The following is an 18,055-nucleotide window of genomic DNA, read 5'->3' on the forward strand; positions in this document are numbered from 1 at the left end:
TCTTACCAATGCGGTCATGTCGTTCATAATGCACGTACCTAGGCATTTAAGTGCGACTCTGAGTCATACTTAAATCTTTGTGAAACACCCCCCTCCCCCAAATTATCTACTTGATCATAATATCTAAGCAACATGGCTTGTGACTTGAGCTAAATGGGAGACCTCCATGTTTGTTTTAATAAAACAGGAGTGCATTTCCTTACAACCCTAATTGAACTTCGAACAATATTTGCGACTACCAGGCACTAAGTGTTATGAATCTTTCAAATCAAAAGCAGAATAACAAACTGTACATGCTGGAACTGTAATTTCCATCGTCATAAATAATAACGACCATGATAATATTGAACGCAACATTTATTTCTAGATTAATGACTTACCCCTAAATCATTTAACCCTTGATGGTAATGATAAATCCTTTCGTACATTCGCTGGAAAGACATCGTTAATGATCACGATTGTTACAGTCATTTCTAGATTAATGACAACTTATCCCTGAATCATTATAACCCTTGATGAAAATTATAAAATCCTTTACTGCAATCACTAGCAAGACATCACAAATGAATCATTTTCAGATTGATGACTTACCCCTAAATTATTTAACCCTTGACGGTAATGTTATAATCCTTTTCTATGATCATTGGAAAGGCATCATAGCTGATAACGATTGTTACAATCATTTTTAGAATGATGACAATTTACTCAAGAATCATCATTTAAGTCTTGATGGTAATGAAAAATCCTTTCCTACCATTGATGGCAAGACATCATAAATGATAATGATTATTACAATCATTTTCAGATTGATGACTTACCCCTGAATAACTGAATCCTTGATGGTAATGATAAAATCTTTCTCTACAATCAGTGGAAAGACATCATAAATGATAACGATTGTTACAATCATTTTCAGATTGATGACTTACCCCTGAATAATTGAATCCTTGATGATAATGATAAATCTTTCTCTACAATCAGTGGAAAGACATCATAAATGATAACGATTATTGCAATCATTTTCAGATTGATGACTTACCCCTGAATCATTTAATCCTTGATGATAATGATAAATCTTTCTCTACAATCAGTGGAAAGACATCATAAATGATAACGATTATTACAATCATTTTCAGATTGATGACTTACCCCTGAATCATTTAATCCTTGATGATAATGATAAAATCTCTTTCTACAATCACTGGTGAGACATCATAAATGATAACGATTATTACAATCATTTTCAGATTGATGACTTACCCCTGAATAATTGAATCCTTGATGGTAATGATAAAATCTCTTTCTACAATCACTGGCAAGACATCATAAATGATAATGATTATTGCAATCATTTTCAGATTGATGACTTGCCCCTGAATAATTTAATCCTTGATGGTAATGTTAAAATCTTTCTCTACAATCAGAAGAAAGACATCATAAATGATAATGATTATTGCAATCATTTTCAGATTGATGACTTACCCCTGAATCATTTAATCCTTGATGATAATGATAAATCTTTCTCTACAATCAGTGGAAAGACATCATAAATGATAACGATTATTACAATCATTTTCAGATTGATGACTTACCCCTGAATCATTTAATCCTTGATGATAATGATAAAATCTCTTTCTACAATCACTGGCAAGACATCATAAATGATAATGATTATTGCAATCATTTTCAGATTGATGACTTACCCCTGAATAATTGAATCATTGATGGTAATGATAAAATCTCTTTCTACAATCACTGGCAAGACATCATAAATGATAATGATTATTGCAATCATTTTCAGATTGATGACTTGCCCCTGAATAATTTAATCCTTGATGGTAATGTTAAAATCTTTCTCTACAATCAGAAGAAAGACATCATAAATGATAATGATTATTGCAATCATTTTCAGATTGATGACTTACCCCTGAATCATTTAATCCTTGATGATAATGATAAATCTTTCTCTACAATCAGTGGAAAGACATCATAAATGATAACGATTATTACAATCATTTTCAGATTGATGACTTACCCCTGAATCATTTAATCCTTGATGATAATGATAAATCTTTCTCTACAATCAGTGGAAAGACATCATAAATGATAACGATTATTGCAATCATTTTCAGATTGATGACTTACCCCTGAATCATTTAATCCTTGATGGTAATGATAAAATCCTTTCCTACAATCACTGGCAAGACGAAGGGATCGGTGCATGAAATGTTTCCTGAATAATGGGTACCAAGTCTCTTGTATCTGAAATTAAAAAAAAAGATTTTAAATACATTAAAGACAAATTACCATTATTTCTACACGGGAATAAAAACGTGTGAGGTCACTAAATAACTTTATATTTGCATTGAGCATTTTGTGACCATTACAGTAGCACAGGAAAAACTTACATGTGACGTCATCAGATCCCTATTTTGCATTCAGCATTTTCATGACCATATTTTGGTATCAATACAAGATGGAAAACCTCCACACGTGCAATGTGGCAAACGGTTCATGATTGCCCAAGGCATGGCCGAATGAATGAGTAATTTGAAATCAATGTAAATTCACCTGGTTCATATGGAACCAGGCAAATTTAATATCAAGTTCAAAAGGGCTGAATATGTACTCATATGGCCACCCCTCTGAGCCAATTAAGGCCAACACACCTTACGACCCGACTGGTCTGCGACTGGCTTGCAACTGAGTGAGGGGAGATGAATCGCAAGGCAGTCATAAGCCTCGACACCGCACACCTTGCGATCCGTTCTGCGACTCACGCATGCGCTTTTTGCTTTTTGGCATAGCATCTGAGAAATTGCGCTTACCACTGCGTATACGCGTTGTTTATCATAATACGCGTTATGCAACTCTGCTGTCTGATTGGCTGGATGTTGGATTGAGCTTGCAATCCAGTCATAAGGATTCGACATGTCAAATCCTTCTGATTTTCCTTGCGACTTGTCTCTGACTGGTCTGCGACTCTCAAGTTGACAAGAGCTGTGACGTCACATCTCCCCTCACCCAGTCGCAAGCCAGTCGGCGACCAGTCGGGTCGTAAGGTGTGCACCGTGCGGTGGCTTTTAAACCCACAGTTTTACCTGCAGTTTCATGTGTATCGTGTGCAATCAAAGCTCAATGATAAGTCCGGAGTCCCAGCCACAAGCGCAACAAAAAGAGATCTAAGAACTGTCATATAATGACTGGCCCTGATTTCTTCCTGTTTGAGCAAACAAACAATTTTTTCTTGCTTTAGGAACATGATACTTACAAGATGGTTATCTACATCCACTCCTTTTGTTTGTAGATTCTTCTTGACAGTGGTTTGTTCATCCTCTGTCAGCTCTGGTACATGATTCTAAGTAGAAATGGGAAAAAGTCAAATAATAAATCTTGAAAATAACATTCATTTCTGGTTGTGAATTTAAAGGTCAAGTCTACTCCAACTATAAGTTGATTTGCATAAAAGAGAATAAGCATGACACTGAAAATTTCACCAAAATCGGGAGTAAAATAATAGTTATGACATTTTAAAGTTTCGCTTAATTAAAAAAAAACAGTTAAATGTATGAGGAGGCTGATGACGTCATTCACTATTTCTTTTGTATTTTATTATATGAAATACGAAATTTTCTCATTTTCTCCTCATCGTCAAGTGAAACAAAAATTAATTCTCCCCTGAACCCTAAAAAAAAAAAAGAAATATTGTAGAATTCAAATGAAAAACAAAAGAAATAGTGAGTGAGGGGCAGTATCGTCTGTCTCATTTGCATGTCACTGAGTTGTAGATATAATACTGTTTTGTGAAAAACAAGCGAAATTCTAAAATGCCATAACTTTCTTATTTTACATCCAATTTTGATGAAATTTTCAGCATTATGCTAGTTTGATTTTTCTCTATTTATTCAAAGCAACATTTTCTGGAGTGGACTTGACCTTAAAATAATGGAGAAAACTTTTTGTGATGTAAGATAGTTTGTAATTGACCGGGCATTTATTTTCTAACACTTAATTTACTTATCACCAGTGATGAGGCCAAGCAGTCATACATGTAGTACAGTATAATGACCTGACATAGTTTTGGGAAGATAATGGTTTATCAAATAGCAAGGATCCACAAAACAAATAATACTCATCATTTTGTTTGGGCATTCGTACATTTACCAACACTAATAACCACATAGGACCCAGTACGTATAATTATTACTAATGCCCTCCTTGATGTGTATAACTTCTATATTCTCACCTCTTCAGCTTGTAGTAACTTTTCTAGTTCTTCCTTTGCTAATCTCCTGCTAATCTGTTGAAAGACAAAAAAAACCCCATAACAATTGCTTGAATCAGAAATCTGATTTTTTTTAAATATTACTGGCAAACAATGATGATGGGGGAGGGGGTATATCACATACAGTCATGTTGTTCCAAAGACGGGGGGCAAGAGATCAAAAGGAGTTGAAACCGGCCCGTTTTCTGGACTTTGGAATTACATAGGAAGGAGCAGCAGTAGAAAGAAGAGAGTGAGTAGATCTTTGTTGCTGAAATAATGAAGAAATGTAAGAAGGTAGTGTGGTTGACAGAGACTTATACATGTAGGTTTGAACAAGTATTCGATAATGTATTCTAGCAGAAACAGGTAGCCAATGTAGTTCATTTAGAAGAGGGGTAGTATGACACCATTTTGGTTTTTGACAGATTAATCGTGCACATTTGTTCTCAAGGCGTTGAAATCTTCCAATATATGTTTTAATGGGGAAAATTATGCAGTGTAAAACAAACTTGTGATCTTTAATAGACAGGTGATCTTTCTATACAGGTGGTTGCTATAGCATATTTGATTGTCATTCAATGCCTTATCATTCATAGGTATGACATTTTCTTTCAAAAAATGAATCATCATGAAAATGACTCCATGAAAAGTATGTTTGAAAGAGGTTTCAAACGTACCATGGCATATAAAGATGGTTTATTTATTTATTTGTTTTTTTTTAAACAAGTGCACACCTAGTTACCAATAATGCAAATAGCATTTCCATTTATTTGAAAGCAGGATAAAAGAGCATTATAGAGCATTATGCAGATATCTTGTAAGATCGCGCTTCTCTTTTAGCACCCTTTGCCAAAAGCGTGCATTTTTATTTGGATATTCATAGCCTATGTGATGAAATAAGCATGATTACCGTATATAGAAATCTGAATAGTCTCTAATTTTGTGGTATACAGTGGAAACCTCTTTCAAGAATACAGACCCGTAAAACTGTATTTCACTTAATATTTCTAGACGTGGAAAACTTTGTAGAGGTATTGTGGCTCAGTGGATAAGTCTCCGGACTTTGAACCATGAGGTCCGGAGTTCAAATCCCACCGCAGCACTCACGTCGATAGGCAAGGTGTTTATCTATATTTGCCACTCTTCACCCAGGTGTAGAAAATGGGTACCCGGTAGGAAGGAATTCCTTGAATGCTCTTGCGTCTGATCAGAGAATGCAGTATGCAGCGCTTAGAAACATTTGTATTAAGCACGATATAAAGGTGGCATATTATTATCATTTGAATCTATCTTCCTTTTCATGGCCCAAATTCCTCACCTCTTCTTGACTAATTCTCTTCCAATATATCCATCGTTCTGTGGAACCGGGTCCTATCAGCTGCTGTATGGCTATATCAGCTGAAATGAACAAAACACGCAACAACTGCTTAGCTATCAAACAGATATCATAGAAACACCAGGGACCAGTTTCATAAAGGACTTGAAACTGTTAAAACTTTGCCATTATGGTAACCACCATGGATTATGAATGGCTGCTGAGCCATGTTTCCGTGGTAGTTGCCATTATGGCAAAATTACAACAGTTACAAATTCTTTATGAAACCTACATCCCAGCCTACAAAGAGTTGATCAAATCAATTGCAATGATATGGAAATCCATCAATGTCATAATTTTTTCCTCCAGAAATTTGGCTCAATGTCCTTTGAAAACAAAGAGTAGCATACTGGATTGTCAAGAATAAAAGTGAATGTATGAATATACATCCTTTCTAGAAAATATTTAGAACATGTATTTTAGATGTTGACACTGCTGGCTTTCAATAGTTGCGATTGATTGTATCAATCGCAGCTCTTTGTAGGACGGGGCCCAGTTGTGGCAACAATCATGAAATGGTTTTCGAAAAGAATCCAACAAAACCAAAATATTTGTTAGTCTGCTGTGCAGACCCTTCGCTTGAGTTAAAAGGTCTGAATGCGCATATTACAATGACTGGTGTACTGAAGGCTCTAAATTGAAACAGCAAGGTTTACATGTGAAGGCCCACTTGTTGATCAAAGTTTCAATCAGGGTCTGCCTATACCACCCTCCCCCCCCCCCCCCCACTGCCCCACCCTGTGCTGGCACCTGTGTCTTTTTCCTTCTACCTTTTTTTGATTTCTTTCTTTTGCCGTTCATTGTTAAGAAATAATATTTTATTTACAGATGTTATGATTTTCATATGCATATTTGTTGTAATTTATGATGTGACTTAATTTCCACCGAATTCAGCTTTGGGCTGCCATTTAGTTTTTAATAAATACCTTTTTAAAGTCACATTCAAAAGATAGAGAAACATGATATCTTACTTTCATTGAGTCTCTGCTTAATCATGGTTTCCATGAAGGAAATTGCTTGGTCCCACTGCCTTCTACATGTATCAGGTGTTAGTATTATTATTATTAAGATCAGTTTAATTGGAGAAAGCGATAGAAAAACATGATATCTTACTTTCTTTGAGTCTCTGTTTGATCATGGTTTCCATGAAGGAGATTGCTTGGTCCCACTGCCTTCTATCTGGTACGGATCTATCCTCTAAAGCATTGAACTGAATCACTTTCTGAAAGAGAAAAGAGGGAACATATTTCTGAAGTATGCATTCCAAAGCCTTCAGAAGCCTTCATAACTTACATTATACATAAGCAAAAACAAAAGTTTCAGAGATTTGTTACTCCCATGTAATCAAGCAAGATGTACCAAAAGTTTCTAAAATAATATCAAAAGTGGGAACAGTAAAAAGGCCTGTGTCAACACGAGAATTAACCCAATTATTGCTTGATTCATAAGTCCAAATCCTTGTAGCTCAAGTCCGCGTTCAAGTCCCAAGAAAGTGGGATTTGAGTACTGCTGCAATGGATATTGTCTTAAGAATAGTTTTAAAGACAATGTGCTTCACGACATAGACCTCAATCTCATCTGAGAGTGAAGTCAACCTTTTCAAATCAGAATAAGTGAGTCAAAAAGGAACAGTGAACCCAATGGAGAGAGCAGTAGGTGTTCTATGTTGACAGGTTCCTGTCATACATGCTCCAACAGGGATCACTATTTGAGGGGAACCAAATTGGTGGTCTTTCTAGACAAGTGGTCATTAAACCAGGGGCCCCGTAACACAAAACTTAGCAATGATCTAAGAACATTTTTTTTGACAATCGATTGGCATTGACTACAATAAACAATCAATCGTGAAAATCATGCGTATGGTTAATTGCTGATTTTTGTGTTATCGAACGCAGATTTGACTGTATGTGAGTAGAGGATCCTTACCAGGTTTTCTACAGCCCTCTCCATCCACTGATGTCTGCTGATACTCTCGTGCTTGACAGCCGTCTTCAGTGAATCAAAGATGGTGTCATGATCCTTCTTACTCTTACTCTTCTCGACAAGCTTGGAGTATTCCTCGACAAGTGTGTTGCTTCCAACCTAGCCACAAAAACCAGTAACAGAAAAAAAATTGATAGCACTAAAAGCATTTGGAGTTATCGATGTGTTATTTGGTGATTTATTTCTGATTAAACATGATCTGTACATTTGTCTTTGGACTGTCCGTCCTTGTTTCTGTATGGTTTTCAATTGAAAAATGAATAAGATATGAATACATATATTGGAGCTCTTACAATCCTCTCAATGACTTTACAGGTGTGCTGCTTCAAGCATAGCACAAATATATATCAACAGCACTAAAACTGGATGGGTATATCAGTGAAGTCCTGACATGCAAATTCCATCTTTATGAATTTATTCAGAGTATTCTTCAACAGGTTTTTCTTGCTCCAATATCAAAAGTACATCCAAAAAATGTTTAGAGGCATTGTCAACATTTGATAAGCACCATATATCATTATTCTTCTCAACAAGACAGATTCATGGGTGTCCAACCCAGTGGATAAGTTGTATAGCAATTCTGAAAAACTTCTTCTTGCATTCTAAAAACAACATTTGATAGTTTTTCCTGGGCTACTTGATTAATCAAGTAATTTTTACCAAATTACATTGTCAGCAGGAAGAAGATTGTGTACAAACCTCAATGCTTGTCTTTGGTAGAACATTCTCAGCCCATTCTTTCAATTTGATGTCAATGATGGTGTTGAAAGCCCTGAAATGAAAGAAATCAATTCTTATGAAAAAACATTCACAATGCATTTAATAAATATAGTTTCAAGTGACTAGTAAGCCTGGTTGACTGCAATAGCAGATAACCTATTAAATCTTTCACATCATTTTAGTTTCCATTTAGCATAGTTTGATCATGCTTTCATTTCAATCTTGTGATTGTTCTAGAGAAGTACAAAATGACAAATTTCAAGCATGTTTTCATGTAGTGCTATTTTGAGATAGGGAAATATCTTTTGCAGTCAGACCGCAGGTCCCTATGCTAATGAGCAAAAAGGCCAGATTCATCCAAATCATCTCGTGGCTGAATCCTCCTCCTTGCAAAATCTCGTGATTCGTGAGATTTTCTTTCTCTAAGAATTTACCTGTTTTAACCTCAAGTTAAATGAAATATTATTGCACCATCAGATAGAGTAAAAGTTACTCTTTCATATTGGTCATTTATTTTTTATACAATATTTTGTTAAATAAGTAAATTTCTGGCCTGAAAATGTGCCTCAAAACTGAATTTTCTTCCTCTGTTTTCTTTTGCAAATTGTGCAAAACTTTTTATTTTGAGCCTCAATGATATCTATATCATCATAAAGCTGAACTTCTGTACTTTCTCACAATGCCACTCTTGATATGCGGCACCTTTTAATCGGGTCAAGATCACACTTTTCCCACCAAGGTACAAGACGAGATTTCTGAAATTTTGTACTTGCATGAAATCCAGAGTCCTGATTGGCTGGATAAGGTTCACAAAACAACAGGCGTGGGGTATTTGAGGAGATTACCACATGGGAAGTGTGACCTTCCCACGAACCCAGGCACTGGAACCATTGGAATTTGCCACTGGGTGGTCTCTTTGACCAATCAGAGTGCAGTATTCTTGTTTTCAAACTGCTTTATGTACTTGGCAAATGAAAAGTGTGATCTTGACCTGATTAAACCAATTCTTATTTTGAAACCTATATCATTTCAAAGCATACATATTCAGCTTTATCATGATATAAAAATCATTTAGGCTCAAACATAAATAAAGTGTGAAAATAGCAGCTTTTGTCAGGTGAAAATATTTATTTTGTAGCATATTTTAGATCAAAATTTTAACCTATATTACAAAATCTTTGAATAAATCCAAACACATGACCTAAAAGAATGATTCTTCTTCTTTACAATGGTACCAAATTCATGAAATTCGATGCACAATTAGAGCAGCAATGACCGAATGAAAAGAGGTCTTTTGGTCCGCATCAAGCTCATTAAATATGCAAAACATCTCAAGTCATGAATATCACTTGGATAAAAGAAGCCACTTTCTTGGAACCTGCAGTCTGACTGGTGTCAGTGAACTGGAACAGCAGTTGCGTCCTTTACTTTGGATAAACAACTTATTTGTGGATGTTGTTTGAAGGTTTGCATGGTGGCATGTACAATCGCTGATGAGGTTTAGGGTACACCATGTGGAGTGTTATAGAAACGGTGGATAGAAGAAAAGATATGGATAGGCCAGAAAGTGGAAATTTGAGAGTAATCATCTTGAATGTAGTCCTGAAAAGAACTGTAAATCAGAAGAGATTGATGAATTGAAAACAGCTTGAGTAGTAGGTTGGATGAGGAGATGCTGGCTTGAGTCGGTGAGTAGAGTTGATAAGTAGAAGCTGTAGAGAGACTCAACGTTTCGGGAAGGTTAACTGTCCATCTTCAGGAGTAACTCCTGTTTCTATCCACTGTCTCTATAACACTCCACATGGTGTACCGTAAACCACATCAGCAACTTATTTGCGATTTTCATCAGCTCTGAAATGGCGAACGAAACTGCCCTTCCCATTCACCGACCCTCATTAAAGTCATCATCGCGATGTGACTTGCATTTTCAATGTATTTGCTGCGTTGTAGGATTCATTCCGCAATCGTGAGCGAAAACTCGCCGATACCACACTACCTCAAAAAATATTCAAATAATATTTTCCACAAGTCCACAACTCACCCTGCATCTAACGATTGTGAGGCTGGGAGGTAGATACCTTCAAAGACATGACTAGATACACCTTCCCATAGAAGCTTTGATAGAGTCTCCTCCCACTGTTGTGGTTTGATTTCATTAAGGCTCATGACTTCATCCAGCATCTCGCTCTTCGCTCTCTCAAATAGTTCATCCTAAGGAGAAAAAAATTGAATGTATTTTTTTTTTTATTTACCAGTTCTTCACAAATGGAGTGGATAGCCTTCTTCGGCCAAAATGGTAATACTCTTCAAAGTGGTTGTTCTTCTGAGGGGTTCATAAAGCTGTCTCTAATTTATGCAAGACCAGGAGCCCGTTGCATAAAACTTTTTACCTGAGAAAACTCAGGTTGTTTTTACCGGAGTTTTTGCCCTGTGCTAAAGTCAATGGCGGAAATCAGACTAACCTTAGTTTTCAGTTTTTACCAGAGTTTTCTCAGATAAAGGTTTTATGCAACAGGCTTCAGGGAATTCTTTTTTTGGGGGGTGGGGGGGATTCATAGTCAGTTTTCTTTTTTAATTACTGGGGCTACTCTTGACTTTTGGGGCTATTTCTCTCATTTCAGGGGCCCTCTTTATAATTCCTGGCAATTTCTTTACACATTAGTGGAATATTTCAATAATGATATCTTTCTATCTTGTTGCTCTTTTCCTGTTTTTTCGTCCAACTCTGGAAAGATTTTCAATCTTGATATTAGGTAGCTTTCTCATCCACGGAATCTTCAGCTTCTCCATAAAGCTGAAGCGACTTTATGAATGATTAATAATCATTTCTTAAGTAATTACCAATGAACTTACCACAAGACAGGATCACCAGTCGTTCCTAAAGTCGCTCTTAACTTACGAATACCTTTATGAAACGGGCCCCCGATTTGGCAGGAAATAAGCCCTACTGTAGATGAGTATGTGGAGCGTTGTGGCCCAGTGGATTAGTCTTCGGACTTTGAAACAGGGTCGTGGGTTCGAATCCCAGCCATGGCGTAATTTCCTTCAGCAAGAAACTGATCCACAATGTGCTGCACTCAACCCAGGTGAGGTAAATGGGTACTGGTAGGAAGTAATGTGCGCTATGAACGCCTAGCTTAGCCGGGTAATATAGGAGCGCCTTGAGCACCTAACAAGGTGGATATGTGCGCAATATAAATACCCTATATTATTATCATTATAAGGAGGGGAGCTCAGCATTATGGGAGAGAAGACTAGGCGTCATGGGCTTGGTTGAAAACCTAAAGCCTCCCATTATGGAAGAGCATAAAAAAACTCACTCTATCTAATTCTCGTAACCTTGGAAAGTTGTTCTTCCATTCTGTTTCTAGGTTGTATCTTGAAGCTGTCAACAAAAAGAAACATAAACAAATCGGTTGACTTAATATGATCAGACGATGCCCTTCATTCAAGATGTATTTCTCTTACCAACTATCATTCTGAGTAAATTAATACAAATCAAGATTAACAGAGCCTTGTAAAATACACCAAAAATTGTATAATGAAGGGTCATGTCCAGTTATTTGAAAATACTAAAATATGAGAATTAATGCGGAATCTTGTTTTTCATATGGTAATATCCCCATACTCTGCAATAGTCCAGTTCGTAGTTACTTCATGGACAATTTTGGTCAAATGACCTTTCATTTCTTTCATCATGATAGGCAGATTTTGAAGCAAGATATCATGTAAGCTTGCCTTACATAGCAGGATGAAGAAATTGAATAGACCAGGTGACTAGAATAGTACACCATTGAACACTTAATGAAGGTATTTGTTGCATTCCTACTTTGAAAGCATATCTTAGCATGTTGCACAATGTACTTGACAAACTGTGAAATACCAGTCGTTCATGGAAGCACTGTTGTTTTTTGTGGATGTAAATGAAAACGACAATTCAAAAGAATACATGAAAAATCAAGCCATCAAAGTTGGTGCTTATCTCATTAGATTTTCAACCACCATGTCACTTTAGTACAAATGACCTTCCTCTGATCATGTGTAGAATCTTTTGATCATGCGCAGAAAGGAACTACGAACTGGCTTATGGGACCTAATTTATAACAACACTTCTTTTTCAGATAGATCATAGCAATAAGCAATACCTGAAATCAAGTTTGTCTTCAGAAAACTAATGAAATCAGCGAAAGAGACCATATGATATTTTGGAGGTAAGTCAAATTTCAAAGCTGAAAACATAAGAAAACACTAATCAGTGCTTCACTTTTAGCGTCCTTTTTAATAAAAGACTTTCAAACCATTTTACAGGAAGGTAAGACGTTGTGAAAGAAAACTGCCGACTATACCTCTATAGACATCTGCTTGTTGTTCTACCGACTCTCTCACCATCTTCCAGAAGCAGTCTGAGACAGCAAAGCTAAGGTTCTGAGTGTTCAGTTGAGTTGCCTTAAATACACCTGACCTACAAACCACAATATAACATGAAGTCTCTTGATAATATCTATAAACATAATTCGCTCCATGGGGAGTTTTAACTAGCAGCTTTTAACTTTGTATTTTATTGGCAATACATGATTGGCAGCCAGTGGCTGATAGAAACATATTAAAGATATCATACACAGGGGACCAGTACATAATAAAAAAAGATAAGCATTTCAATACATATACATGTATTACACAAAGATATTCATTATAATAGATCAAATTACACAAAGATTTTTTATTATAACAGATCAAAAGAGTTCTCAGTGTAAGTGAATTATGAACTACCCCAGAAATTGGATTGGACTGACAAAATATATGAACATTATTCCCTCCCTGGGGAGAAATAATCAGTAGCTTTTCAAATTGAGTCACCAATAGCTTATATATCCATAGTTGCTTCCATGTATATTTTTTAAATTAAAATTAGTAGAGGTAGAGCAAGATATGATAATAAATTTCCATGGGAAAATTTTGTTGGTATCCTTGTCTACTATCCTCCACTTGTTTTTAGTTACTTTGTAAAAGAATGATAGTGAGATAGCCATTTTCTTTGCTGTACAAAAAGTCCTGCATGTTTATTCAAATGACTTGGACACCCAGACATATACCCTTTTTACACAGGATTTTCTTAGCCCCGGACTATCGCTAACCCCGTACTATCCTTAACCCCGTACTATTTTTTTTTCCTTTTCACACATGCCAAATTGTTATTGCTAACCCCGGATAAGGAATGCTTGCTTTTCACACATGAAACTTGCTAACCCGGACTAGTGGTTTTTGTCGATCATTCGTGGTACAAGTACTCGTACACTTTTTACACACGCTAAAATTTCCTTAACTACGTACTTTAGGTGGGGCTAAATTGCTATTTAGCCCCACCTATAGTACGGGGTTAAGCTTAGCCCACTTTCGTTTTACACTAGCGATCTTAACCTCGTACTATCGCTCTTAGCACCGCAATTCCTGGGATAACCCTGCTTTTTTGCAGGGCCAAGTAATCCCGTACGAAAGGTGGGGTTAGCCCACTTTGCAAAAATGCTGTGTAAAAAGAAAGTCGGCTAAGCTTAACCCGTACTATAGGTGGGGCTAAATGGCAATTTAGCCCCACCTATAGTACGGGGTTAAGGAAATTTTAGCCTGTGTAAAAAGGGTATTAGATACCTAAATGCACATAGTTATATACAACTGAGAAAATTCAACCAATATAATGTTGCAAAGAAAATAAGATGGACTTTTTTTCATGTAGATCTACAATTCTATCTAGAGTTGAGGACAGTGTGAAATCCCAGAAATTCTAATTCAATATATATTTTTTAAATGATATAGTTTTCTTACTTGAATAATGCTGAGTGCCTAAAGAACTGCTCTTCATATTGCTTAATGCTGTCTATACTGTCACTTGTATTGCCTAAAATTAAAGGAAATATAAGGAGGAATAGATAAATATAAATATAAGTGTAAAAAGTATTCATTATTCTTACATGCAAACTACTTCTACTTTAATGCTCTCTGCAATATACCACTGTCACCTTGTTAACTCATGAATGATTGTACAATGAATGCCTACTTAGCTTGTTGTACACGATCAAATGGGAGACTGAATGTCAAACATTCGTACTGTTAAACACAAGACGTACCATCCAAAATGTACCATTGCACTGCTTTAGGAGGTGACGTTACAATACGATTTAATTCATTGCGCTCAGTACAAACAAAGGTGTAATACGCGTATAAGCTGGCTGGCTAAATGCTCAATGCTGCCAAAGGTCATGTGCGCATGTGCGATTTTGCTTTTCGCTTTCAATATTTTTGCCCCTTTTCATAGATTACTATGGGGAAAACTATTCTTTTTTCATATTTTCGCTAAATTCTGAGGCGTTGTACAACACAAATAGCGAATATTCTTCTTCGTGCAATGGTGCAAGATTTTGCATTTGGTGAAAGAAAGAGACGCTCTATTCAACTCGGCTAACGCCTTGTTGAATAGAGCATCTTTCTTTCACCTCATGTGAAATCTCGCACCATCGCACTCATGCATATTCGCTATTTGTATATTGGCTGATGATCTCACTGCAGGAGAAAAGATAATTCTTTCCTTATAGGCAAATCCCAGCAAGTTGGTAATCTTCTTTAAAAATCTATGAAACATATATTGATACAACAATAACAAGTTGTATAGCACTCTGCATCATTAAGAATCAATCTGATATTAGTACAAAGGAAAAAAAGTTACTTTTACCACCCATCATGAAAAATAATTTTAAAAAAAATATTCACAAAAAAAATCTTATAAGTATTGAACTCTAGTAAAATTAGATTAAGGGTTATTTTATTGCATCCTCTCAGAATATGATATTTTTTAAAATGGAAATAAATACCTTTTCCTGTTACCACTGCAAAGTAACCCAGAGCCTTCATAGGAAAGAGTCGACCATCAAGGATTTGTCTTATCTGAAATGGTTTGATGATAACCATGAATTAAAGAAAGGAAAACATCTTGCTTGCCAATTATCGTAAGGGCATTTCCATAAAATTATCATCCTTTTCGTAAGTCCGACACCCACTTTTCTCAAGTCTTCTCTTTATAAACTGACCAAGCCATTACAGACTGTCAAAAGAACAAGAAATCAGAGACAGAAAATTTCATGAAGGTCTCACATATAGGGGGGGTCGGACGTACATGTAAATATTTTATGAAAATTTTGAAAGTAATGCAGATAATTGCCATGGTGCAGTCACAAGGTCACCCTTTCCCAACGCAACCACATCGGAGGGGGTGTGTGTGGTTGCCATGACGATTATCCGCCTTTTTCAGGACAGGCGATCGTAAGAATAGTGCGGATTATTTTCGGAGTTTGTGAACTCAATTATTATTGAATTATCCGCATTACTCTTAGGCAGCTAATTGGAAGATGGGTTTATGAAAGGGGTATTAGTCAGCAATGCCATAGGACAATGTGGAAATGTACAAGTTGATGCAAACAGAAAATGTATGGAGCAATATTGAGTGGGTTTCACAAGATTTAAGTGTATATTATAGTCACAAAGTATTTAACTGCTAATGTGATAACTGCTCATATGAAAGTGGTATCTAACACAACCTTATTGATGACTATGCAGAGGTAAACGTCAATGTCTGAGCGTGACGTGAACTCGCCAATTTGGTGACGTGCTATAAACAGTTCCCAACTGGGAATTCAAGTGCAATTTTTAGTCACATATGAATCTTTGTGAAACCCCACACTTGTATGTAACCTTAAAGATAAATTCCAGTTTTGGTAACGCTCTCAAAATAACTTTTTACAGAATCTAATATAATGACCACCCAAGTGTCTGTTTGTATGAATAAAAAATATGTGCCAAAGGATTCTGGGAGAAATTGTGTAATTGCTGAGAAATAAGCAAAATAAACACAGATTCGGTCACTTCCGTTGGGTCTTTATTCCAGCAATAATAATACACTGTCCCACGTGTTCCTATCTGTGTTGGTGATCTTCAGTGTCAACGTTTTTCAGCGTAGATTTCAAGATTTCACAAAGTTCAGTTTATGTGGCTGTACCAGATCTAGGTCACCGATGATATTCTGACAATTAAGCCTGGTTTTACAGACTTTCTCATATGATCAGTGTTTACTGCAACTACTGGCATTTCTCTTTAATTTAAACCATTTGCACTTTCATTCATAAATACCATAAGCAAATGTCATGTCAAGGCTGGTACCCCAACAAACTTTTCAGCAACAGATATGGGTACAATAAGATTGTAAGATTAGAGGCAAAACAAATGATTATGATTACTTTAACGCTGGTAAAATGATGATAACAATAGTTATTATGGTAAGCTTATAATTTCATAATGATATATTTTGCATGTTCAAATTATGTTCTGATGTGTGACTATAATGTTTTCCATGTGCAGTTTCCTATTCATATTGAAATGAAAGGATAAATTTTGTTGATAATTAAAACCTGTAGTATTTCTATAAAGAAAAAAGTACAAAATACTGCAAAAATAGTTGATGGTTATCATTTCTGGGCTATGTTATTTGATGGAATTTTGTAAAATAGATAAAAATCTTTTCCACTCACTCTATTGGGGTTTAGATGATTCTTCTCAGCTAAATCTACTTTGGTCAAGACGAAGATGGTCCTTTTTCCTGTCGGATCTACCTCATTGACAAGATCTGTGACTATACTACGCTCAGCATCAATTGCACCATCTGAATATAAAACAAGATGTGTCTATGAATATTTCAAATTTATCCTTTAGAAATGCACCTTGGATCTACGTCTTAGCAAGACAAGTGACTATACCATGTTTAACATCAATCTGAATTAAAGCAAGATAATTCTATGAATGTATTGAAATGAACATAGAAATGCAAATGGGAAAAGTTAAACAAAAGATGCCATTAACAGAAACTTATTTTTGAGAGGACTTGACCATCAATATAGAAATGCACACATAACCATCATGATGACAAAACACTGCACTGCAATTCACAGTGCCAAGCAATCTTTTCTACATGCAGATGAAATTATTATTTTATGTATTTGTTCACTTTCAAAAGATTGCACTGCAGGCCTTGTTGCATGAAAAATACCACTATGGTAACTCTGCATGCCAACGGTAACTTCCGATGAAATCTGTAATTCTGATTGGCTGTTCAGTATTGCCACAATGGTAGATTCCACTGGACGGCAAAATGATGATGATGATGATGCACAGCATTTGTATAGCACCATATATCTGTCAAAGACATTCAAAGGCGCATTGGAGGAGCCAGCCAATCTGGGTCGCCAAAAAGGGCGTACACACAGAACTGACCCGCAGGTCTCTCCTCCCGATATCTGGTTGGGGAATGCAGGTGGACCACTAGATTGGGGTTTCCCCCTACTCTTATTCGAATAGTGCAGTGGGAAAAGTAAAATAACTATAAGTCACATTCATGCAATGGGCACAGAATTTTCTGATAATTTCCTTTGAAATACTGATGTTGAGTGGTCAACATGTTTTTCTAGAGGAGGAAATTGTGAAGCACTTTGTAAAAGCAAGAAAAAGTTGATGCAACAAAGTTTCTATAGATTGGATAAGGGGGTCCTAAGAAAACAAGAGTATGACTGACCTTGTATACATAGAATGATAGCATTGGGGTTGCCCATGTAACTGTTGATCATCTTTTGTATGGAGGACTTTGTGTCTGCAGCCATCCCAGTTGTTACAGT

General features: G+C 36.2%; 1 protein-coding gene across 2 annotated transcripts in view; it reads right to left on the bottom strand.

The window, feature by feature from the left end:
• Positions 1–18,055, bottom strand: part of LOC121427646 (dynamin-like 120 kDa protein, mitochondrial) — a 45,624-nt gene that overhangs the window by 1,165 nt on the left and 26,404 nt on the right. For both annotated transcript variants that reach the window (XM_041624153.1, XM_041624152.1), the window contains 14 exons: positions 17,956–18,055; positions 16,919–17,049; positions 15,209–15,281; positions 14,166–14,238; positions 12,692–12,807; positions 11,666–11,730; positions 10,387–10,556; positions 8,325–8,397; positions 7,569–7,724; positions 6,756–6,864; positions 5,586–5,665; positions 4,247–4,300; positions 3,272–3,358; positions 2,146–2,262 (listed from right to left, as the gene is read on the bottom strand). In XM_041624153.1, the coding sequence (XP_041480087.1) occupies positions 2,146–2,262; positions 3,272–3,358; positions 4,247–4,300; positions 5,586–5,665; positions 6,756–6,864; positions 7,569–7,724; positions 8,325–8,397; positions 10,387–10,556; positions 11,666–11,730; positions 12,692–12,807; positions 14,166–14,238; positions 15,209–15,281; positions 16,919–17,049; positions 17,956–18,055 (1,404 nt within the window). The remainder of the gene's footprint in view (positions 1–2,145; positions 2,263–3,271; positions 3,359–4,246; positions 4,301–5,585; positions 5,666–6,755; positions 6,865–7,568; positions 7,725–8,324; positions 8,398–10,386; positions 10,557–11,665; positions 11,731–12,691; positions 12,808–14,165; positions 14,239–15,208; positions 15,282–16,918; positions 17,050–17,955) is intronic.

This window comes from Lytechinus variegatus, chromosome 14 (genome assembly GCF_018143015.1).
Source record: "Lytechinus variegatus isolate NC3 chromosome 14, Lvar_3.0, whole genome shotgun sequence".
NCBI classification, from domain to species: domain Eukaryota; kingdom Metazoa; phylum Echinodermata; class Echinoidea; order Temnopleuroida; family Toxopneustidae; genus Lytechinus; species Lytechinus variegatus.